Below are 26,412 nucleotides of genomic sequence, written 5' to 3'. Positions count from 1 at the left end.
ATAAAGCTTCTATAGGCATATAAAGAGAAAAAAAATGATCTTAGAACTCAATAATGGGTGCAGCCATTCTCCAAAGACTGATTTTGGGATGTTGTTACCTGATCTTTAAATTAAAATTGGACAAACAGGAATCAAATGCTTGTCGACTTTCCAGTTAATGGGGAAAACTATTCTTCATAGAATAATTTCCATTGGTAGGAAGTAAGGAAGCAGAGAAACTATTGCTACTGCTGCCATGCCTGCCAAGCTTGGCATGTATGCAGTCTATAATGATAAGGGCTGTATATTTACCACTCAAAATGCATGGTAATATTTGAAACAATGGGGTCCTTGGTTTCAACCCCAAGTAGACAAAAGGAACTTTTCAGTTTCAGTCCTTGATCATCAGTATTTCTGGCTAAAATGAAAAGTGTCACAGCTAGATTTTATCAGCGCTAGCTAGCTAATTTACATTAACTCCATGAGTTGGTTGCAAACTCTGTCTGTGGTTGACTTTAATGTTTCTAGATGGCTTTTATGAAAATGAGAACCATGTCAACAATTCTCAAATTTGCATTTGATGGCTACAAATATGATGTCTTTATAATTGAGCACCTTGTAATCACTTTAAAAAGGCAATAACAGAAAGAATCATCATTCTCACCAGTTAATAATCCATGTAGAAGACATGGAAATAAAGGAATACCATTGTTCTTATTTTGCATGGTTAGGTTACTAACTCTTAGTATTATGACACACTATGAAAGTATTTTTTTTAAAATCAAAACGGTTCAGATGTTTACCATATACAGCGGCTTCAGAAAGTATTAAGACCCTTTCACTTTTTGCACACTTCATTGTGTTGTAGATTTAATTTTAAATTGATAAAATTGCCCATCAATTTACAATCATTAAGCATGTTTGCAAATTTATTAAAAATCAAAAACTTAAATCTCTCTTTTACAGTATTCATTTAAGTATTCAGACCCTTGGCTGTGGTACTCAACATTGGGGTCAGGTGCATCCTCTTTGCTTTAGTTACCCTGGACATTATGTCTAGAACTTGATTGGAGTTTACCTGTGGCAAAGTGAAATGATTGGACATAGTTTACTGTAGTCCACAAGTATACAAGGTCCCACAATTAACACTGCATATCAGGACAAAAACAAAGCCATGAAGTCCAAGGAACTCTCTGTAGTTCTTGGTCACTTCCCCTTGGTCAGCGAGGTGACCAAGAACCTAATGGTTGCTCTAACAGAGCTTCGGAGGTCTTCTGCAGAGATGGGAGAACCCGATTGAAGGACAACCATCTCAGTAGCACTCCATCAATCAGACTTTTATAGTAAAGTGAATAGATAGAAGCCACTTTGGGTAAAAGGCATATAACAGCCTGCTTGGAGTCTGTCAAACAGCAAAGAAAGAACTCTGGTGGTGGTTTCTGGTGTGATAAGGCAATAATGAAATCTTTGGGCAGAGCAGTAGTAGGGACAGATCAGTAGCAGGGACAGGGAAACTGGTCAGAATTGCGGGAAGGATGAATGCAGCCAAATATAGAAAGGTCCTTGAGAAAAACTTGCTCCAGAGTGCATTTGACCTAAGGGGCTTCTACAAAGTACTGAATTAAAGGTCTGACTAATTTTGTAAATGAGAGATTCCACTTTTTGGTTTTCACTTTGTCCTTATGGATTATTGAGTGTAGATTGATGGGCAAAAATGAATGGTTTCTACATTTACAATTAAATCTACAACACAATAAAGTATGCAAGAAGTGAAGGGGTCTGAATACTTTCTGAAGCTACTATATGCTTGAGTACTTGAACAAGAAACCTCCAGATTCACCATTCAGACTTAAGGAAGAGGACTGAACTGATGAGTTTGGCAAAGTCACCTCAGGTAAACATCCCCCTACCTAACAAAGAAACGACAGAGCTGCTAACGTTTCCTTAAACTCGATATAGTCAAAGGATGTTTCAGTTCTGAACTGAGATTTGGCTAAAGTAGCCTGTTACCCTACAGAATAATGCTTATGATATGCAAACTCCTGGCATTAGAAGTAAAGCCAGGTTACAACTGAAGATAACTGTTACCGAGACATACTAACATAAAATAAATACACTGTTTCTTCTATTTCCTACACTTTTGTTGTGTTTTTGGTTTTGGAAAGGTGATCAAAAAAAGCCACCCTAAACTCTTCAGATACCAGGTATAATTCCCACAAAAACACCATGCACACCACATTGGCATGTATAGAAGTCCAAAACTTGACAGACCTGTTGTGCCTTATTATTGTTGCTAACATAAAGTATGACAGTTGTTGTTTTTGGAAGACCTTCTTGTCTTTGTTGACCATTGAGGGGATTAACAGAACTAGTGGATTAAAAAAAAAGGAGCCACTGGCTGTGTGATAACATCCAATTTTATGTAGCCCTGCACTGCCAAATGAGAAGCAAAACCAAGACAGCTTACCTCTTTGTATCAATTTTGCCATTAACAAAACTAGCCACAACCAATGGTAGCTATCGCACAAGTGGTCACTCCATCACCAAGCTTTATGATGACACTATAATAGATTTATTTGTGCCATTTGTAGTTTGACAGGGCACTCATAATGTGATCACATCATATGAGACAGATTGCAGAGATGGGAAGATTCCCATCTTTACGACTTGAAAGTGTTCATCTCATTTGACAACTCAAGATGGTTGTAGGATCGTAGTGTGAGAGTTGAAAATAATGTGAATTGACAACATAGCACTATACTCTATGTATTAAATTTGGCTTGGCAGACTTGAAAATGTGAGGCATTCATATTTGTTTGCCTTTTCAGGCACTTTCAGGCACTGTGTTACTAAGAAGCACGTTGGAAAAATTAGAGGTTTCTAAAACCTTGGATGTTTGACGTGAACATGAGTCGGAACCTGGTCAGAAACTGGTAACTATAGTAATTAACATCTGGCATTAACGCTGCATAACCCTAGAGAAAATTAATGGACTTCTGCTGATGAGTTAATTTAATGTGGAAGTTTTGGAAGATCTCTGACATACATGTTCCTGATTGACCAAAAGGGAGACTGCATGTTTAGTATTACCTCGAAACAGTGACCACACTAGGTCTTCACAGAGAAGAAAAAACCGGATTGAGGTGGAGAATTTAGGAGTAATGGATATATGGAGATGAGCCAAGGTGTGAGGCAATCACAGAGTTGCAGTAGATGGAGTCACAGAGGAGGTGATCGGGGAGGGGAGGTTAGAGGGTAGGTGGCAGAAGGGGAGCTTGCAGTTACAGCAGCCTATAATTGTTCTTCATGCCTGGGTTTCCTGTGTGCCACTATCTGGTCTGGTTCCAGGAGGCACAGTAGTGTGTATGTGAGTGAGTAACAGAGTGAGACATACCTTTTTGAAACCTAGGACTAGGTCAGAGAGTGAAAAAATTAGTTTCAAACCCAGGGATGGGGCTGTGAATTTGACCTTTTTACTTAATTTTTACTTGTATGTTTGCGTTTGTGTATTCTGCTCTTACGGTATATGACATGCATGGATGTACATTGATTCCTTGACTAGTACAACTGCATGTCTCCATCTTCTGAATTTGTGTATGTACGAAACAGGGGTCTGCATGAATATGTGTGTCCTCATTTCCAGCTGAGCCGGAGGTCATAGGACACACTTGAGGGACTGTGACAGCTTTCAAACTCAATGCTGCTCCTTGAAATTGTTTAATTCAACCAGCCTTACTCATTCTCTTGAGACTAGTCAGTGAACGAGTGAGAGAAACAGGAAGGAAAAACGGGTATCTTGAAAACACAGTGGAGAATGTCATTGATTCTTGTTTTATTTCTTTGATTTTCTCCATTTTTTCCTCCCTCTTCTTTTTCAACAAATACCCTGTTTTGTTTTGTTGCCCAGAAAATGAAGAACATCTCATATGGCTGCAGGTACTCAATGGACACACTCCATCTCACTCCATTCTTTCATCTCTCCATTTTTTCTCACTTTGTCCTCAACTTTGTACCATGCATAATCACAAACTTACAAGTATTATCTTGTTTTTAGATTTTTTTTGTGTTTGACATTCATTGATACAGGGTTCTTTGTGTCAAACCAGTCAGAGTCTGCATTCTAGCTGCTTAGCTAACGCTAGCTTCACTGATGTATAGGACAAGCGGCCGGGCAGCCCAGAATACTACGCAAATACTTAGCAAGTCAATTGTCTTTTAAAAACTCAGTCTGTAGTTGATGTGTCACTACACTGTGTCACTGTGCACCAACTAGGTTATCATTGTGTTGTTTCCAACCAGGTTCCGACTAGTGTTCACGTCATGCTCAAATACAGATTGTATGTCATCTGTGTTTGCATTTGGATAGAAATAGGCGGTAGTACAGGCACAGCCTCATTGGTGCTTTAGTTTAATGAGCTAATGGCTGTTCATTAACCCCCCCAATCCTGGTTGGTCGCCCCTAATGTCTGACTAAGGAGTTTCAACCTTTGTATAACACACGGTTCTTTCAACGTTGATGCAAACCTACACAAATTGAAGCTGAGCACTTTAATGTAGAGTTTAGAGTAAACCCCTATGCAATATCACTAAAATGTTAAATGATTCAAAATGGTACCCACTTAAATTAATTGTATTGTTTTCAAGTTGAATTATAGGATCTTTGATCTTATGCATAATTAAAAACAAACAACTTAGATAGACTACATTGAAAATACAAGCCCCAAAGTACGATGTCAATGCAACAAAAGTTTTTACACCTGTGATTTCCACTTAAGGCAAACTGCAAGAATAAAGTTATAATGTACTCTGAACACCACAGCCTTCTCAGTTTTGGCCTGAGTTGTGTCTAAAGTAAAACGGCTCCACATGGTAAGGAACTGCCCGAACAAGTAAGAAACCAGATTGTGAGACTTCACAAAAGGGGAGAGAGGGTACAATAGCATCAGTAAGGCACTGATCATAAGGTGACCCACAGTTGCAGCAGTAGTTAGGAGGTAGAAGAAGTGCCATGTTACCAATAACAGAAGGTGCAGTGTCCGGCCTCGAAAAATGACACCACGCATTATATACGCAACCTTGCACCAAAAAACAGACGGGCAAGTGCTTCTGACTTGGCACAAGGATTATCTGTGGAAATAGGTGTTTCACTGACTGATCGGACAGGACGTTGGTGTCCAAGAAGAAAACCACTGCTCGTAAAACAGCACTAAACTGCAAAATTAAACTTTGTCAAAGATCATGAAAAGAACCTTGATGAATATCGGCAGCAGACTCTTTGGTCAGATGATACCAAAAGAAAATTTTTTGTGATCAGATGTGGACCAGCCAGGACTACCACAGTGACTACATATCTCATTATTCTTATACATCTTAATGTGGTACCTGTATTGTTCTATGTCCAATACAAATCCAATCCGAAACCTATTTTGTATGAGTATTGAGTTTTTTAAAACGGAAGGTAGAGCAACAAAATCCCTCCAGCAAAGAGCAGCTGAAAAGAAATATCCGTGAAAAGCAGCAGAACATCTATCCACAGATTTTTGTTAGACTGGTATCATCCATGCCCAGGAGGATCAAAGCCCTCATCAAAACTTAAACCGGATATACAAAATATTAAAACAATAAAAGAATTAAATCTCACAAATGAATGGCGTATTGACTTTTGTTGAAGTTGGTTCTTTAGTAGGGCCGTTGCATTATGGTATAATTAGCCAAACATTTCTGTTTTTCAAATTAGTTGTCTTCATTCTTCTTGGGATTTGGCTAAAAACAAACAAACTTTTATTAAGTGGACAGGGCTTACAATTACTTAACATGTTAGTGATATTGACCAGGGGTGTACTCAGTTTAATTGTAAACTGTATATTCTTCTACTACATCCCTACCATTCCCAGCTGCTGTCTGTCAGATAGGCCCACTCTCTCCTTTGAAGGACATTGGTTGAATTAAATCAATAAAGGAGCATCTATGACAGTTTACTTTGATATAATCCTCAGAGAGTGTGTGTCTGTGCATATAAGAGACACAGCGTGTTTGTGAATATGCTTGTGCGTGTGTGTGCGTGCGTGTGCGTGTTTGCATCATGGGAGTCTCTGCATACTCTGTGTGTTGCAGCCTGCCTGCGTTGATAAGCAGATGATGAAAGCCTGTGTGTGTGTGTGTGTGTGTGTGTGTGTGTGTGTGTGTGTGTGTGTGTGTGTGTGTGTGTGTGTGTGTGTGTGTTTGTGTGTGTGTGTGTGTGTGTGTGTGTGTGTTACCTGAGCCTGCTGTGTGTTGTTGGCTGAGGGGAGAGGGTTGGAGACCATTGGTCCAAAGATGTCCAGTTCATCGCTGATTGGTGCAGCACCACCCAAGCTCTTCCCACCACCCTCTGGAGCATCTAAAGGAGATGTATTTCCTTTACTACAGATTTTTCAGAATTTTTATTCATTCATGGCACAGATTTCTCTGTGCACTGAGAAAAAGTTACATTTGTGAAAACTGTATTTTAAGGTCAAATCAATATTTAACCTGCTGATTAAGATCATGTAATAAGTAAAAGTTTAACAGCAGCTTTTAAATGGACCTTTTGATTATTTTCTCAACTGCTTTTTTTAGGGTCAATAAGTAATTTTAAACATCAGCTTAAGGCAAAGAAGTCCTTTAAGTGTTCAGAAAAAAAAATGGAAATTTGAGCATCTTCCTATCCTTTCACCTTTTCTATGACAAATGGGTAAAATCCATCTGCTGATGAAGATTGTGATTTGATTTAAATCACCAGAAACAGCTACTACATGGACCCACTGTTTTCACAGACAATATTAAACCACATTTATGGAATTTAAATTACTTTAATTTGGTTGATCAAAAACTATGTAGGACTTCTAATAGACCAATATGTATGTATTATGAAGACTGCTAGCCTTGTTTTAGTCCAAATGTATTGCAAATTAAATTTAACATAATTTTAAGAAAAGCAGAAAAAGAAAATTCGAATTAATGTGTGTTTCCATCCACTACCGTTATGCGAGCATTAGGAGTTGGTTTACCGAGATAAACAGTTTGTAGCACTAATTCTCCAGTCGGGTGCCATTAAACCACTGAATAAAATGCTTACAAAATGGATGGAAAACATACTAACTGAGTGAGATAAATAAACATAAAGTTGAGAAACAGAAAGATCATAAACAGAAAGAAAGAGAATTAATGAGCAGACATAATAGCAAATTAATATACACAGAAAAACTACTAAAGTAATGACACTGACACAAAGAGGAATTATTCATCATGGCCCTTACATATAAATGTGTAGGGAAATTTAAGAGAATAATGCATTCACATACATTTCCAAAGTGCCCCACATAGCTTAATTTACAATTACCACACTTAGTAATTGTAATGTCCTCAGGAAAACTGTGATGGCTACACTTCTTTAGAAGTTAGCTTTGCCCTGAAAATGATTGTATTTAGGATTCTGCTTTTGCCCTTGGAATAAGACTTACTAATTAATTGTCTGTGATTGCAAATATATTTAACATTGTGTCAAAGAGCTGGTTTAATTTGTGTGGTTTTATTAAGTTTAGTTGGATTAACAAGAGCCTAATATTGTTCAGCTCTAAAAAGGCACTTTCCTCTCAAAATAAGAAAATGAGAACTGAACAATGGAGATATATATACACACACACATATATATATACACACACATATATACATACATACATATATACACATATATACATACATACATATATATATACATATATACATACATACATATATATATACACATATATACATACATACATATATATATATACACATATATATACATACATACATATATATATACATATATATACATACATACATATATATATACACATATATATACATACATACATATATATATACACATATATATACATACATACATATATATATACACATATGTATACATACATACATATATATATACACATATGTATACATACATACATATATATATACACATATGTATACATACATACATATATATATACACATATATATACATACATACATATATATATATAACATTTATTCATTCATTCATTCATTTTATTTATTTATTTATTTATTTAAAGTGTACTGATTTTATTTTCCATACGTTTTAAAACTTAGTATTGGGTTACCCCTTTTTTACATCTGATATTTTGACATGCAGTGGCAGAAAGGGCACAGGTCTAAGTAATAACATTAATTAACAATGGCTGCATTCCATTTGCAGTTCCAGGGTCGTGGCACTGTGCATGTTGACTCTGTGGCCTGGCATGCTGGTGCATGTAGATTAAACTAGGCCATCATTAATGTTAGTAACATCGATTCCTGCTATGACAAGTCAAAATGTGTGCTTTGACAACTTTGAAAATCCTACACACACACACGCACGCACGCACGCACGCACACACACACTCTACTGGTCAAATGAGTGGCACCAGTTAAAAAAAAATAAAACAACATTGAAAAAAAAACGCAAAAACAAAAAATACTGAGATTCAACTAAATATCATGCTTCACATTTGTACTGCATTGTAAGATTGACTAGTAAAAAGTTACCTTTGGAATCACTGGAAAATGTCGCAAATTGACCTCCACCAGTGGGTCATTATTTACCTTTGTATTTACCAGTACATTCCTACATAGTCTAAATTTGGTGTCAAAACAGGGGGGAAACAGCAGGTCTGGCTCTGTTCAAAGTTGAAATACATGTCACTTTGTATTGTGTTTGTTTAATCTGTACATAAATAGATTTGTCGGGATTGTGTGGTGTTAACTATTACTAAACAAATTTCAAGGTCCAAGCAGGTAGACATGCAGGACACACAGGTTTGTATTTCAAAAATGTAAATCCCAAAACTGAGAAAATACAACATAAAAGTGAATATTACCTAAACTGGGCCTGTAAAAGAGGTCAAAAAAACATAACTGAACACATAATACAGCAAACTGAACTATAAAAGAACTGAACTGAACAAACTGATATAAGCACACCTACTGTTTAAACTGTTAAACTGTTTAAACTGTTGTTTAAACTGCAGTATCATTATGGAAAGCCTGTGCTGTCCAGACAAAGACCCATTCCCATGCCGCTGAAGAGGGAGTCCCTAGTACACACTGTACAATCATCTGAGAGAAAGTGAGAGGGTGTGATGGAGAGGCAGACGGGGAGGAGAGGAAGTATGTGAAAGGAAAAAGAGAATAAAATGGGTGTGTGTGAGAGCAAGCAAGCAGCGGGGTTATTTATATAACCGCAGTGATACAACATCCATAATTTAGCCTTTTAAAGTGTGAACAAGACTGAGTTCCTTTAGCTAGACAGCAGGGTACAAGGAAAACCATTTATTAAGAGAAGGCCAGAAAGACCACTCAACATCCTTTTAAACCACATTTTCAAAGAATTACTTTGACCGTTACATCTTCCATCTTAATTTAAACTTGATTTTTTTGCCCTCTATCCATCTTGTGATGTCTTCATATCATTTATAAGCTTGGCTTTTATTTTGACTTTTAAAATCACTTTGTAAATTGCTGTAAAAAGTACTTTAAAAATAAAGCCTGCAATGATTATGATTATTAGTTTAGGGGCTGGCGAGAATGACAGGTGTACATACTGAAATGTTACAGAGCAACATAGGATTTCATATGCATCAATTTACGCCCCCCCAACACCAAAAACTCATTCACCCATTGCCATGGTAATGAGCTGCAGGGAGAAAAGGGCCCATCATTCTCATCATCATCACTGCCATGGCGGGCGATGTGCCCACCATCCTTTATTATGGGATGGAGCCACTTCTTGAGAGCACTCTCAACTTCACCATGGAAACAGACCAATAGTTCAGCCTGAGGGTGTGTTTTATAATCACCCTGAACCCCTTTGCCCCGAGTACACACACGCATATGCGCACACACAGGGCTTCCCAGTACCTTCAACGAATACAGCGAGCTAATTCAGCAGTAGGAGGCTTCACATTAAGGACTTGGCCACCACCACAAGTGCTAAAATATCTCACCTGATTAAGCCCTGGATTGATTCTAATGTAATAACCCGATGGGATTTTATACAAATATATGTAAAATGTTTTAAGATTATGTTGTCCCAATGGTCCAAATTATGTTTCACGTGTCTTTCATCCTGTCAGTAATAAAGTTCACTGGTTTTGGTCTTTGAAGTGTTGCTACAGCCATTAACAAAAAGATATGTTAATTTAACCCACTTTTTCCCAAAACACAAATCACAACTAGGGCATGAAATGAAGCTTTTCCACTCCCCTGCGAGTGATGCGGGGTGTCCAGAAAAGGGAATATGAGCTCAGTTGTTGACCACAGTTATTATATTCTGGTAAAAAGAGTCTTTATATAGATGGAAGTGAGGAAATTGGACACAAAATTACCTGCTTCTGGTACAGTATGTTTGTTCATAGGAGATAAAGGAAGTAAGACACCACTTCTTGCGGTTTCCCCGAATATGCAGTGATATCAAATGATGAAGAGAAAATATATTATATTATATTTCGATGTTGGTGTTTTTATGCAACTCAAAACATTATTTATGGCTTTGCAAATGGAGTCTGTGCTGAACAAAAACAACATGAATTTCCACAATTTTACGAGTTGAATGATTATGTAACATAAAGATGGATAATGGCAAAAGCTGGAATAGTAACTGGGCACAGTGAGCAAGTGTCCTGCGGCCGCAGACCACCACAGAGGTTCCCTGCATTTATTTAAGCATGACTAGTGCATATTCCTAAATTTTGTATTTCATCACATTACCACGAAAGTAACTGACACACAGACAACTTAGTCCACCTTAATTTATTTCTTTATAGGAGAACTAGTTGGTTTCTGGGTCTTTGGGCTTATAATGATACTACCATGTACACAGTTTGCTGGACTGGAAGAATTAGGCAGCAACAGGATACATAAACAATGCACTAAGGGCTATAAGTGGTCGGCCAAACTCACAATTTAAATCTTCTTACTTAAATGTGGTTATGTAATTGTGGGTCATAGAGGCTGTTAACTAGGCAGTAACAGTAACTCCTTCACTTTGTGCTGAGGGATTGGTCAAATACAAAATAAGCAAGAATAAAGCTTAAAGGTACCCTGTTGATGTTTTTACAGTACCAATAGTTCCGCTATGGAGCAGGTAATCTGCTGGTAATGTGCCAAGAAATGTAGCAATGAACATTTGTTAGGCTTCAAGGATAAATATCCTTGAGGTGTAGTGTATCCTGCATTTTTGTAGTTCCAACAAGTCCAACAGAGTAATATCTCTTATCCCTAGCTGAGGAAAAAAAAAACTTTAAAATTTAGCCCACAGTGTGTGGACGTAGCATATATTGATGATGATCATTGTTTTGGAGGACCTTATATCTCCCATTTTACTCTCTTTCTATTCTCTCTCACTGGAGTAAAGAGGCCAGAAGCATTCCCTCCCTGTGTTATTGTTGAGTCAGTCTGCTGCCAAGACTGAATGTGAACACTGTTGCTAGAATAACACTTAAGGAAACAACATGGAGGAAGTCAATTCAGCATATCAGAACCATTACATAAGAGGACTGAGCTAGAAGTGAGAGGGACATAGAGACAGAAAAAACAGAAACCAACAGACAGGGGTGCTCTATCAATAAAGGTTCCTGAAGAGATCTATCTCTGACACAGCATTTATCATCACGGGACACCAAAATCATCCAACTAAACCTGAAATGAATAAATAAAAGAGTAACGTAACCAGAGACATGGAGGGATGGATGGAGGAACAGGGGGTATCTTTGAGTGCTGAAGGCATACTGACACGTATTTGACTTATTGATTATGTGTGAAATCTCATCCACTCGACATGGCTGCAGGGTGTTCAGCATTGGTTATTTATAGCAGGGCATCCACTCTCCCTCTTCCATGTTGTGGTCAGGAAATTCTGATCAATGCTATATCAACCAGTTCTTTCTTCTGTCAGTGCAGTTCGCTCTCAGCTGTCGTCTAATAAAATACAGCCTTGTATTGGGGAAACACAGCGTGATTGCATATTACAAATTTATGATGAAACTCTGAACCAACCCCGCCTTTCTCTGCTGTGTTTTTGCTGTTCAGGATTAAGGTCAACAAGCATGGAGCAGAATGTCCTAGCAGTTAGTGGGACAAGACACATACCATGTACTCAAAATGTCATAGGTTTGAATCCAGCTTGTGACCTTTGCTGAATGTCAATTGGTGCATTCAATCTTTCCAGCTATTCTACTGTTGTATTCTTCAATAAAGCACAAGTGCCATTAAAATGCATGCAGCAGATAAAGAACATGTGATCAGTTCACCCTCTCAACTGACAGCTTGGTCATCTACAAATTTGTCAAACTAATAATGAAAATTCCTGTCAGTTGTTGTGTCATGATGAGATTGTCTTTAGTCACTCTGGGTGATTATATCTTTTGTGCAGTTGAAGTAGGTTGGGACCACTACTGGTCTCCCAATCATGTGTATTAATAATAGTCATAGAGGTGTAAGTTGTCCTGCACAAATAGATGCTATAAAACAAATAGTAGAGACACACAGTCAATCAATCACAGTTTATAAATGCAGACACAAGCCTGATGGAGCAGACATCAGGCTTAGATTTTGCTTGGTAAATTTTACTTGCCTGTTTTGACATAAAGCAGCCGGGGTAAGAAATAGTGGTGGCAGGGTTGTAAGCATAAACTGTGGGAGCCAAAATGGCCAATAGGTTAACAACAGCATTTTACAAGTTGTAAATTATCCAGTGTCTGATCAAACAGTTTGTCATTAACCTCTGTCTTAGTCTTTGCACTCAGTGCAGCATCCCTTAGTCTCATGTTGCTTGTATCATTCTGCATTTATAATAACATGTTATATAAAGAACATAAACAACCCATTTATCCTGGCCTGAATGAGAGGTTAATCATTGGAGAGCCTCACATTTTTGTTTGTCAAAGTTGAATCACATTGAAATCAGCAGCCCATCTCACAAAATCATTTTGCGAGCCATTATTACATGCAGACTGCAAATGGCAGCAGCATCGCATTTCACAAATGATCGTTGCTTCCAAATTGCAGATAAATTTGCAAGTCCTGCAGGGCTCTTTCATGTGTTCCAAGTAGGGATGTCCCAGTCAAGTATTTTTCGGCCCCAATCCCAGTCCTTTAATATTGGGTATCTGCCAATTGCGATACCAAGTCAGATCCAGTACATATTTTTACTAAATGTTGATTATGTATCTGACAGTTTGAAATGACAGCAGTAGACTACTTACTGTAATCTGACATACCTTATTTTCACAAGCTACTTGATCCAAACTAAATTATGTATTAGTCCTAGTTAACAAAATTATGTTAATAAGCTTTAGTTATTGATATGATATGAATTAATGTTTAACTGGGAGAATGCAACTCCTGAAAGAGAAGATGTATCGCTCTTAGATTTGTTGAAACTACAGAATCACTCGTTCAATTCGCGATTTTACTATGGGGTTACCAAGTGCAGGTTCTTCCCCCACAAATGATCTTTGTTGAGCCAGACAACTGACAAATTTAATTTTGGTCTGTCATCAAGTTACTCATGGATTTAACGTTAGTTAGTGACAGTTGATAAGTGGTGGTTAGCAACAGCTAAAAATAAGAAGCTGCTCCATGAATGTTTTGGACACCGTTGTCTGCAAATGTGTGCATCTTGCCAACCTCAATGTCTGCACTCATAGTAACTCAGCAGTGCAAGGAGAGCAGTGCTGCAACATAAGCAGGCTGAGGTGCACAAAATACAGTACAGTACAGTAAAGAAAGGATTGGATTTGTATTATTAATAATTTGAATTTGATCTGGTTTATTTTAGATGATACCAATCCATTAAAATATGCCCGGATCAGCCTCAATACTAATCCTTACAAGCAGCTCGGGACATAACCAGTCCCAAGTATGGTATTTCTTTTGAGTAATGAAATGTGAAATTAAAAGCAAGAGGAAATTATCGCATGTTGCAAATTGCAGTTTACATGTTGCAAATTTGATGAAAGGGACCCTTGAAGTAAGGAGGTGGAGTCAGATTGTGACCAGTACACTGAAATGAATTGGGAGTACATTTTGGTCTGACTACACCTTGAAGAGAAGTGTAATCAGCCAAAATAAGGGAAAACACAAGTAGGTGTACTTATTCTGTGTAGGGACTAAATTTAATACACCAAATCCAGTCTCTGATGTATCCATGATGTATGTATATGGTAAGTCCATTAGTGCCATTTCTAAAATATCTGTAATGCTCAATTCCAGTCTGGTACGGTGTTATTTGGTGACAATTGATGTGTCTCAGTGTTCCGCTCTTTGTTTACATGTTTCAGCCACAAATAGAGATTCTTGCTTTTTGCTGACTCAGAAGCATTTGATGCCCTCTTACTCCTTTTTCCTTTTTGCGTAATTGAAGCGTAATTGTTTCCCTCTCCTAAAACCACCTTTTGGCTCCATAGCTCCATAGTTTTTATATAAGTTTCTCTAAGTATCTGTTTTTCAGGTTGCTGCTCCTGTGATGGCAAGCCCACACTGATATGTTTTAATCAGCCATTCCAATTATTTTGTTCCTTTTTGGATTTGTATAATACCAGCTGAAGATGTCCTACCTGTAAAATTCCATGACTTTTATAGATTACTATATGCTACTACTACTTTTATAGATTTTCCATAACTAGGTCATTGAATTTGATTTAACATAAAGGCAATAAGTCAACTACTATTTCAAGTAGACTTAATACACGGTGTAAAATCAAGGTGTAGTAATGTGTTTCATCATAAAAATAACTGATACTCAAACCCCAATTTCTCCAAAAGTCAGAATTCTTCACTTTTCCTCTTTGGAATACACATTAGATCATAATTAAATATTCCACTAAAGGACTAGACTTTCGGGTTTATTTAACTGCAGTCTTCTCTCAGTTATGTAAGACATGGTGGCATGAAGCCACTTATATCAACTGCCAAGTGATATAATAAGTCATCAAAATGTAACAAAAGGTCTCTGTGCATGACTCACATAAAACCTGACAGCATTAAACTTTTCCCCTGATAATATCAGACATTACTTAACCTTAAGTACAATATCAATCAAAAATTGTTATAACATTGGGCATAACTGGTTTAATTTACATAAAGTGACAAGAAAAAGTAAGTGAACCATTTGCAATTACCTGCACTTATGTATAAATTTGTCTTAAAATATGGTCAGACCAACATGTAAGTTACATTTATGAACAAACACAATCTATTTTAACTAATAACACACAAATTATTGTATTGTTCTTGTTCATACTGAATACATCATTCACACATTCACAGTGTAGGTTGGAAAAAGTATGTGAACTCCTCAGCTGTTGACATCAACAAAAGCCACAAGGAGTCAGGAGTTAATAAACTTTGAGTCCAATCAATGTCACTAGATTGGAGGTGTGGGTTAGAGCTAGTTTCACTTGTGTTTTTTACAAACACTGAAATATTATGAGTTTGTTATTTACAAGAGGAATCTGCTGATGTGAACCATGCCTCACAAAAGAGATCTTACGATCTTACAACGACTTACGATCAAGAATTGCTGATTTGCATAGAGCTGGAAAGGGTTACAATGTAATCTCAAAGAGTTTAGATACTGATCAGTCCACAGTTAGACTAATTTTCTATAATTTGAGATGATTTAGTACTTTGGCTTCTCTCCATAGAAGTGGCTGCCCAGCCAAGATGACTCGAAAGGTAGAACAAAGAATGCTCAATGAGGTAAAGAAGAACCCTAGAGTAACAGCTAAAGGCTTAAAGGAATCATTGGAGCCAGTTAACATTTCTGTTCATGAGCCTACCATACAACGGTGAAGTACAGTGGAGGGACCATCATGACTTGGGGCAGCTTTGCTGCCTCTGGGCCTGGACAGCTCGCCATCAATGAGGGGAAAATGAATTCCCAACTTTATCAAGGTATCTCAGTGTTTCCCACACATAGACTTTAATTGGGCAGGCAACTCTGGTATATTAACAGGCGGCCAAAGTATATTTGGAGACTTATTTTAGAATTTTTTATTTTTATTTTTTTATCCATCCAAGAAAAACACACCATCCGTGATCGATTAACTAGTAGCAATCTCCCCTCTCTATACCCCCCACAATTATTCACCCCTTGATGAATTTAAATTAGTTCCTAAAACAAATAAAAAACAATGTAGACTCACCTGTGGTTAATTTTCAGTGTTCATATATTCTGAATTAACCAATGAATGATGGTTTTACTGCATAAAAAGGGGCTGATTGTTTCCATTTTCTTTTTTACTATGGTGAAGACAAGAGAGCTGTCTGAGAGCATCAGAAATGTTATTATCCGAAAAACATGACAATTCCAAAGGCTACAAAGCAATCACCAAAGATCTTGAAATCTCTGTTTCAACAGTTTGTAATGTTATCAAGAGGTTTCACAGTCATAAAACTGTTAAGATTCTTCCAGTTCGTGGTGCCAAAATAAAATTTATCGAGTGAACTCTATGCAGGTTGATGTGGATTGTGGAAAAAACACCACACAAGACATCTAAAGAGCTTCAGGCTTCCCTGGAGCAATCTGGAGTGGTGGTTTCAGCCCCTACCACACCCCACACACTAAACCAAGTAGGGCTCCATGGGCGAAGGCCAAGGTGGAACACCACTATTGAAAGAAAGGCACAAAAAGGCAAGATTTGTGTTTGCAAAAAATTTCATAGATGAGCCACAGTCTTTCTGGGATAATGTTCTATGGACAGATGAAACCAAAGTAGAGCTCATAGGGAATGCAATGCATCGGTTTGTTTATAGGCGACGAAATAAAGCCATAAGGAAAAGAACGCCCTCCCTACAGTAAAACAGAGTTTCTATCATGCTGTGGGGTTGCGTTGCTGCCTCTGCTACTGGTATTTAATGTATCAAAGGAATGATGAAATCAGAAGATTACCAAGGCATTTTAGAGTGAAATGTGTTACCCACTGTCAGAAAACTAGGTTTGAGGCAAGGGTCTTGGCTCTTTCAGCAAGACAACAGCCAAAAGCACAAAAGAATGGTTGAAAAGGAAAAGATGGACTTTTTTAAACTGGCCAGCACTGAGTCCTGCCCTAAATCCCATTGCAAGCCTTCGGAGAGAACTGCAATCTGCCATTGCAAAAAGAACCCCTGCAAATTTAAAAGAGGTTGAACGCATAGCAATGGAAGAGTGGCAGAAACTACCAGCAGACAGGTGCAAGAAGCTTCTAGATGGCTACAAGAAACGTTTAGAGGCTGCCATTGTTGCCAAAGGTTCTGCATCAAAATATTAGTAAAGAGTGCCAACAATTGTGTCTGGGGTACATTTTGTGCTTGTATTATTTCACTATTATGTAAGTTTTGTTTTTTTAATTGTCTTTTGTTCAGTAACCTTGGATATTTTATTAGGATATTTGGATTATACAAAATTGGACTGGACTGGACTTCAAATTCAGGGGTGCCAATAATTTCAACCAGGACTGTACAAGCACGGAGCAGGTAAATCAACTCTTTTTCTCCTTACATGTAATTTTTCTCTGACTTTGGTAGCAGCTTCAAATTCTATAAAAGAAAGCAGCAACTAGAGAGAGAGATTTTCAACCATGAACAGGTTAAGTAAATTTTATCTTTATTTCAGCACTAAATAGAAATACTCAAAAAAACAAAATATTGTGTTAAAGCTCCAGACCCCCCAGACCTGTTAGAAACACTGTATCTTACAGGATAATGTCAAGGCGGCTATACACTAGCTCAAGCTCAGTAGAAGTTGGTTGATGCAGCAGCACTGTGACGCTAAACATCAAAGTAAATCTACTACAGAATGACTTCAGAGAAAGAAAATTTGCCTTTTGGAGTGGCCTAGTTAGAGCCCACACCTTAACCTGACAGAGATGCTGTGGAATGAGTACTGCAAATATTTAATGGGTGTGGTTCAATAAAGACACACAATATTATAATTGTATTAATTGTATTACTAAACAATGCATAAAACCAGGGAATTCCAACATACTATTTTCTTGCCACTGTAGCTGACACATTAGGCACATATTTGAATACAGGTTGAGAAGTTATTCTATTGCCCAAGGATTATTATATTGTTTGTTGGTAGAAGATTGTTCATGTCTTACCCAAGCCCAGCAAGTCCACAGCTGGCTCTCCGTTTTTCTTCGGACTGGCTCTGCACTGTGACTGCTGAGAAGCACAAACACACAGAGAAGGGTGGAAAGTATTTATTTAGTATTTTGTCCAAGTTGCCCCGGCTGGCTCCTATGTCTTCTAAATTTGATTATTATAGATACTTGCAATTATGTGTGAGGATAAGACCAGTCAATTACTATGTTAATATTACATTCCAATATTGACCTTTATTAAAAGAATAGCATATTAGACAGTCAGTGTTACCCACTGGCCTTATGGTGAAGGTTTCTGCCCATGCACAACAGGCACTACAGTCTGTAAACCCATTTCAGCTGCAGAAGTCATTTATCATGATGACTTTTTGTAAATTATACAGGCCATACAGTGTGTCCTGTGAGTTACCCAACCAGTGACTTGATGTTTTAATTCACCCTACTTTAAATATCAAAACATTCCAATTGGAGAGCATGCAATGGAGTACCCTATTCCATTAACTGACAGCTGGTGGTAGTAATGTGCCAAGAAGCACAACAATGCGCAAGCAAAAGGAAGGGGAGAATAGGACTGCTAGATGATGTAAATATTGATGTTAAAGCAGGATAAGTGGTTTTCTTGGCCACTTAATGTCAGCAGAGCAAGCTGTAAACACAACGCTGACAAGTTATCACCTTATTAATTTGTTATGGTGAACATGTTAGCAAACAGCTGCCTACATCTAGAAGACACAGAGCAACATTAGCTTTCATTTTCAGTAATGCTTCTGTCCACCCTATGAATGTAAGTCCAATAGTCACTCTCCTTTTAGCTCTTTTTTTGTCTCCATCAACTGAAATAACTGTCTCTTTTTAGCAACTAAATGCTCACTATGTTCACCAGTTGATTACTCATTTGTTTTACTGCTCTTTGGTGCTTGGCAAGTACAGTATAGTGAGTTCATCAGGGCATTTTATTGAAAATATCTGCCTGCTGCTGGAAACGTGGCTGGTGAAAGAAGTGCAAGTGAACCAAAAAAGTAAAGCTGCAGGCAGTAAAACGAAAACAAACTGAAAGAAGCTAAAAAGCTTTGTAAAGCTGAAGAGAACCAGAGTTAGGTGACAATTTTTACCTTTCACAATGCAAACAGTGGCCAAAAGGCCAAAAGAAGAAGCGTTTACAGGCTACTCATTCTGCTTTTTTGGCAGTATGCCAGAACTTACAACTGGCAGGCAATCTGCTCAATCACTTTACAAAACAAAATAGAAAGAAAGCACTGTTTTTCCAGATCAAACAGAGATAACATTTTCTGGAAGGTTTCTGGAGTTCTGGAAATGACAGGCAGTGAAGAGAGAAAAAACACATACTTATACTCTATAGTAAAGCAAAGGTACAATCTTAGTAAATGAATGTATAGAGTACCTCATCTAAATGCATCTAAATTCTTTCTTTAAGTTAGAGCAATTAGCCAACCAACAGATAATTAGTGAATGACAATACACATAATCTCCTAATCTTTTAAGTCATATACTGAGTAAAAATACCAAATAATTGCTGGTTATATCTTTCAGTTGTTTTTCACTGGTATATTACCCTGGTTATATTGTTTATGATAAGCAATCATGATAATTGAGTTCTTAAATTGATTGCAAAAGAGGAAAGTAGAATGGAAAAAAGAGGTGATGGGGAAGAAAAGGAGGGAGAAAGAGAGAAAAAAACAAAATGAAAGAGATAGGAAGAGAAAAAGGGAGAGATTAAAAGTCAAAGGGTACAAGAATGAGACAGGAAAATGTCAAATGGAGGATGGAGACAGATAGAGATTTGAGAGAAAAATGTGGTGAGGGAGACAGAGTATAAAAGGTTAATACGTGGGCCATGAGAGATCGACAATGCTGGTAACAAACCCAATTTCCCCCCAACAAAAGATCGATGGACCACATTAGATTCAATGTCGTTCCAATCCAAAGCAATGAAAACAATTACTATGTCCACGCCTAATCAAGAATGCATTGGCTGCAAATTGATGTGTGTTGGGACTGCAGCAAAGCTTGAACAGCAGCAGCATGAATTGCGGTGGGAAGGTGGTTTGTGTACAGCAGCAAAAGGCTGGTTTCAGAAGTGCAGCTGTACAGGAATGGAAATGGAAGGAATCGCAGGGTAAGCAACAATAAAACTAGGGTTAGGGTTAAGAATAGGTGAAAACAAACTTAGCAAGATACTGTAATATCAGTCAGAGCTACTTATGCTAAGTAATTGACCCTTTATGGCCAATAGTTTTACAGTTTGCTTTGCTGAACAAAAAGGCTCTGATCTTGGAAGAAGATTCTTCTGAAGATCTCATCCTCCCTTAACATATGCATTATCTTTGGATCTTAGAATTGTCAACAATACCAAAAGCCTAGCACATATAGACAAGGTTGGGATGGTGGAGGAACTTACAGCAGCAAACAGTGTTGATTTGAAGGTATCAGCGGAATATTCAGCGAGAAGTGTCAGGTAATTAGGCCACCATGTACATCCGTATGATTAAAATGATTCTAGTCTAGTCTGATTCTAGTATAATTATTAGTAAACAAGCAGCTAATAAATGAGCCAGTTATAGTGAACCATGAATGAAGCAGCTGTTGATACAGATCCGCTACCTTTTTTCCTCAAAATTAGAATCTGTATACCTCAAATTTGGAATTCATTGGAAATATTATGTGAGGTAACATGAGGCCAGGGAATAAAAAGATGTTAATCATTCACCACGACTGAACGAATTTAACTGATTTTTACAACTAAGGCATTCTGTCTAAAACTGTATCTTTTCACAGCAGAAAATCTTCCTAAACAGCAGATACAAAGAAACTCCATCAGACAAACATACTTAGGACATATCTCCAGAATTCCCAGGTCTTAAAAGCAAATTCATCCACAACACTTGCTGAATGGCAGAAAAAAAATTAATTAAATTTTCACTGCAAGTTTTACTTATGGTTTCTGTGCAAATGTGGCCAGGGAGGTACCAGTATATGAATTGTCCTCATAACTTAAGTACATTTAATATATTCTTTAAGCCCTTTATTGACACTAATTGTCTTTTATTGCCAAGTCCTGCTTATTTTAACATTAAAATAATAATCAATAATGATGTAAACCTGTTACCACAAAGCAATAAATATGTATAACATTATCAGCCTAACTAAAATTGGTCAAACCTGAAGCTGACGTTCTCCTCTGAAAAGCCCATAATTCCGTTAAGAGTATTTGCAGGGAGAGAGCAACAAGAAAAACAAGAGTAGGTCAAAATGTAGTATATGGTTGGACTGTGTATGATCAATGTGTGAAATTAAGGACGTAGTTGAAAACTGTTGTGGACCTGCTGTAAACAACTACCTTCGATGGAAAGTAGCTAAAGCCTGCTTAAAAACTCACTAAATGTCACCAGATCAAGTAATACACTAATTAGCATATTCATGATGTCATCACTTGTCCTTTTTTTCAGCCCTTTATCTGTTTGCTTCTCTCCTACTCTCTGTGCTCACATATTCAGTAATTTAATACAGAAGAATTCCCAATAAAGCTGTTCTCATTTACGTGTTTTTCTGTTTCTGTTGTCAGACAATGGGTAAATTACAGAATTGTGACTGAAATGCGGCCAATTAAGACTACATGTTAAATAGCCGTCACTTCCAAGCCATTTCCAAGCTGCTACTTTGCACTTTTAAAACCACAACGTCGTCTGACAAATTCACCATACACATAAGTTAAAAACGACAGCTATGCTTCGGCTATATACTACTTGTAAAATGATCACTTAGAGAGAAAGTTAGAACCTCATTCACGTCTATGTCAGCGGGCGGGTGGTCAATTGAATGAGACCAGAGACAGGTATGCTGCAGAGGGAAAGCCCGACCTCACGCTCAAAGGTCAATACAGGCAAATCTCTTCTACAAAAAGTAGCTAAGGTTTTTTCCAAAAAGTCACTAGACATATCGCTAGGTTATAATGACGTAATAGAAACTCTTTGCACCAATTCATTTTGAAAGAGCAACGGCCAATGGGGAAACTCCAGTATTCGGTTGGCCGACCAATGGTGTTATGTCATCACTCAGCCATGTTGCGTTTGGCTTACCAATGGTGTAACTTCATCACTCAGTCAGTCAGTCACTCAATCAATCAAGGACATTCACGTTTGTAAGGCTGGCCTGACTGTTGCAGTCCAGCCAACAAAGTATGGTATGCCTGTCCAATTGATTTCAGACATTTCAGACCATGTGCAGTGTCACAAAATTGCCTTTTAATGCTACAACCCACTCAGCTTCTGTGAGACACAGAAAAAAGAAATAAGAAAGCGCTAAATGTCACTGTGCATAAAACGTTTAAATCCCCTGGTGCACGTTCAGTAGGATTTGAATGGACATACTTGCAAAATTTGTCTCGAAACACTGAGGCAAGTTAGATTTCCTGACCACAAATGGACATCCCTAGTAATTAGTTAACCAGGATTAGTTATCCAGGGTGGCACTAAGTGATGCAGCTGACAGATGGCCAGTGACAGACTGTGATTGGCTGTCAGGGTCTGTTGTGTTTGAAGAGAAAGAAAGAGGAATTGGAATGGAGGCCAGCAATCAATAACCAACCAACCCCCCCAACAGATGAATAAAGTCTTTTGCGATGATGGCAATGCCAGCTTGAATGAAAACCGCTGAGCAAACCAAACCTTCTGTTGACAGCTGTCCTATAAGATTGCTGTCAAATACACCGCAGACAAAGCCATCAGCTGCGGGCTGTTACATTGAAAGTCTGAGTGTGGGCAAAGTCTGCTGTACATTCCTCCCTGATGTACTCAACAAATTCTGCTGAAGCTATAACTCGACGAGTGACATTGAGATACTGTTGAGTTCCATATATCTTCTTTTACCATACAAGGTTTATTAATGTAGGCTTCCTCCATGCTATAACCTGTTTTCTTGATAAATGCAGGACCATCTACATTCCCACAGCAATTATGCAATTAGTATAAAAATGTAGACATTCATTCCAGTAGCAACTACTTTGCTGTTTTTTCAAACCATGTTAAGCTACGGTCAATGAAACTCAACACATTTTGCAAGTGTTTCACATTAAAAGCCTAGCAGAAAAGAAAGCAAATATAAACTTTGTGCTGCTAAAAGTCCTTAAATCTTGAGCATTTGAGCGGGCGTTTTGAGTTTTTTGACAGCAGCTTAACATCGAACCGAAAAAATGACAAATGTAGCAGCGATTGGACTTAATTAGTGACTAAAAACAGTGTGACAAAATAAGCTCAACTCAAGTTCTACTAACTAGCTTTCTCTGAGCTATGACCAAAACAGGTCACATCATTGAGTAGGTAGGCTCAAAGTGACGAACATTCAAATCTTCAACACTGATGAAACCTGAGTCAGTTCCATTTGCTGATGAAAAGTGTGATATCTGGTTGAGAGCTCCAAAAAAGTTAATATCTGGACATTAAGGGGAGATTATTTTGTCACAACAACACTTCCTGCACAGGTGTTTCACAATAGCCTTCCATCAATTTAAAGGGCATAATCCCAAAGTCAAGAATGAACATTCATGCTCAGATTGGTGCAGTAGTTTTAATAAAAAGACAAAGGTTTCCAGTACCTCTGGATGAAGGTAACAAGTATTCAACAACTAATGTGAAAAAATGATTTTAAATTATTTTGAAATATTTTTTAATTTATGCCGACAAACAAACGCCATGGGACTCACGAGGCAAAGAATTACTCAAGATAGGGAGTGGAAATGGTACTACTTTATCTAAATATTCATTAAGTACATGAAACTGTACCTAAGATCCCTCGGGTACCTGTGGCATCTTAATTACATCAAAGCATGAGATAATGCTATTATAAAAAGTGCTTGATGAGAAAATATGCAGCAGTTTGAAAGCAGGCAGCATCCTGTGTATTCTGCATTTATTCTACAGCATTTGTCTTATATTAAGTGGACAGTATGGGACATCTCTAAAGGAAAACAGCAGACTGAGCAAGAACAGTGGCATGACATTTGCTTCTGTAGATTTCTATCACCTTCAATCCCTGCACAACAAGTCAAATAATATAGTAGAGAGAAAAGAGAAAGCTGCTGCCAAGGCAGCTGAAAAATACTGAGCAAATAATGTGGTTTATTGTGAAACTTAAAGGGCAAGTTTCTGAGACAGGAATCACCCTGAGGTCAGTCTGAAACTAAGGATGATTTTCAACAGACATCTCCGATGGATATGGCATAAAACACAAACTTCAATCGAAAAATATTATCATTATAAAGGGCTTTTAGGCTCTAATATTTCATCTAATATTGATTGCTGTATTTAGCACCAAAAAAAATAAAAAAATCACAAAATACAAAATAAAGCTGAAAACCTTTTAACACAAACCAAGAGAAGAGAATACTTTACCCCTTGCCTCTTTTTTTTGTCCATTGCTTCAAATATACAGCACAAAATGGTAATCTTCACGAGTAATGAATGAAATAGATTTGCTCCAAACAATATTTCTGACCTACCAAGCCCATATGTTCAGGAGCACCCACTTAGAGTCAGCAGAAAAAGTTTCCTAAGTTTAGATTTGGTACCAAGGATGACTATGCATTCTCTGCCTTGGCATCTAAACTGTGGTCCATTCATAGTCTGCATCCCTGCTTCTATATTGTCTTGCAAATATCAGCTAAAATAACACCTTTGTCAGTTAAACGTCTTTGATCTTATTTGATCAAAGATAAATAAGATCAAGGGACTGACCTACTTGACGTATTTGATCTTCCAGACTATATTAAAGTATTTATTTATTTTAATTTATTATTTAGCTCATTTAATCTGATTTAACTTTTCATTATATAATGTTCAAATGCTTTTGGTCAAAGCAGCAGTCTCATTGTGGGACTTCGGTCCTAAATTTCTGACACTGACAATTTTTATATGTCTGTCTTTGGTGGGCAAAGTTCTAAATCAGCTGTTCGTGAATTGTGTGTGCATTCAACGAACACCATCCTTAGTCATGGTTATGTTTTTTATATGACTGAAAACTCTTATTTGAGACTTCACAAAAATTACACAGTGTATTGGGGCCTTACTAGGCTTACCATATATTGCAATGTCCCCAATTTGGGGACTGCTGTTGCATGTACTCCCTTCTCTTTCACCATATTTCATGTCACTCTGTAGTGTAGGTTATCAAGTAAGGCAAAATACTTGAAAAACTCTTTAAAAATTCAGCTGTCAACAGCTTCACTCCAGAGATACCAGTATCAGCCCCAGAAACCAACATTATTCAAACTCTGGGGAGCCCTGTTTCACAAACTATCCCTGCACAAATAATGAAACCTGGAACTTACACACACAGATATTAACACACACCTGCAGCTTCTGCCCTTGACAGAGAGGCTGGCGCTTCACTGAGACTGTACTCAACAGCCTTACGCAACACTGCATTCCACTGTCCCCCTTCACACATATGAGAGGCAGATGAAACAAGCATCTTATCCTTAGAGGGGAGGCAGAGCGCAGTGATGGAACAAACAAAGAGCAAACAACACTAAAAGAGGGAGAGGAAAACAAATGGTTTTGAAGGAGACGAGCAAGAGATGATTGCTGCAAATTGGTTAGCAGGGAGAGTGAGAGTAAGAGTGAGAGAGGGAAGGAGAAATACAGAGGACAAACACAAGAGGGACAGGAAATACGGGACGAATAGTAGAATGAGAATAAACATGATGATGATTGAGGGAGGCATGAAAGAGACAGCTGCAGACAGTGCAGCTGACAAGGAAGTCTCTAACAGAGGCAATGGTAGCAGAAGCTACTAGTACTGCAGCAGCAGTAGAAGTATTAGTAGTTATAACTTAAATTCTAAGATAGTTTTATTTACCTCTCAAATATTTTATTGAACTCGTACAAATAGAAAAAGGCTTGTATTACAAACAGGCCTTACTTTCTAAATTGTCCTGTTTTTATAAGAAGCAACCTTGTCTACTCCTTTTCTAATTTGCTGTTAATAAAAACTCAACACTTGCCCCATTTTTCCCTAGGTGTCTTGGTAACTTCAGGACAATGTACATGTCCATTCCAAGGATTCCATTACTTAAACAGTGTAGATATACTAAATATATCCAGTTGCGGCTACTTTGCCCTTTTGTCTTGTCTATGTCAAACAGCTGTCAATGAAACTAAACACTTCCTGTAGATGTTGCCTTTGAGCAGTTAGAAGACTTATGACATATTCATGCAGGAAGTGCACACATACCTACAGATATTTC

General features: G+C 37.7%; 1 protein-coding gene across 4 annotated transcripts in view; it reads right to left on the bottom strand.

Moving 5' to 3' along the window:
* Positions 1-26,412, bottom strand: part of smap1 (small ArfGAP 1) — a 117,674-nt gene that overhangs the window by 25,482 nt on the left and 65,780 nt on the right. For all 4 annotated transcript variants that reach the window (XM_040139655.1, XM_040139657.1, XM_040139656.1 and 1 more), the window contains 2 exons: positions 18,150-18,213; positions 6,237-6,358 (listed from right to left, as the gene is read on the bottom strand). In XM_040139655.1, coding sequence (XP_039995589.1) covers positions 6,237-6,358; positions 18,150-18,213 — 186 coding nt within the window. The remainder of the gene's footprint in view (positions 1-6,236; positions 6,359-18,149; positions 18,214-26,412) is intronic.

The sequence above is a fragment of the Xiphias gladius genome, chromosome 11 (genome assembly GCF_016859285.1).
Source record: "Xiphias gladius isolate SHS-SW01 ecotype Sanya breed wild chromosome 11, ASM1685928v1, whole genome shotgun sequence".
NCBI classification, from domain to species: domain Eukaryota; kingdom Metazoa; phylum Chordata; class Actinopteri; order Istiophoriformes; family Xiphiidae; genus Xiphias; species Xiphias gladius.
The sequence above is the reverse complement of the archived record's forward strand: the minus strand, read 5'-3'. Positions and strand labels throughout refer to the sequence as shown.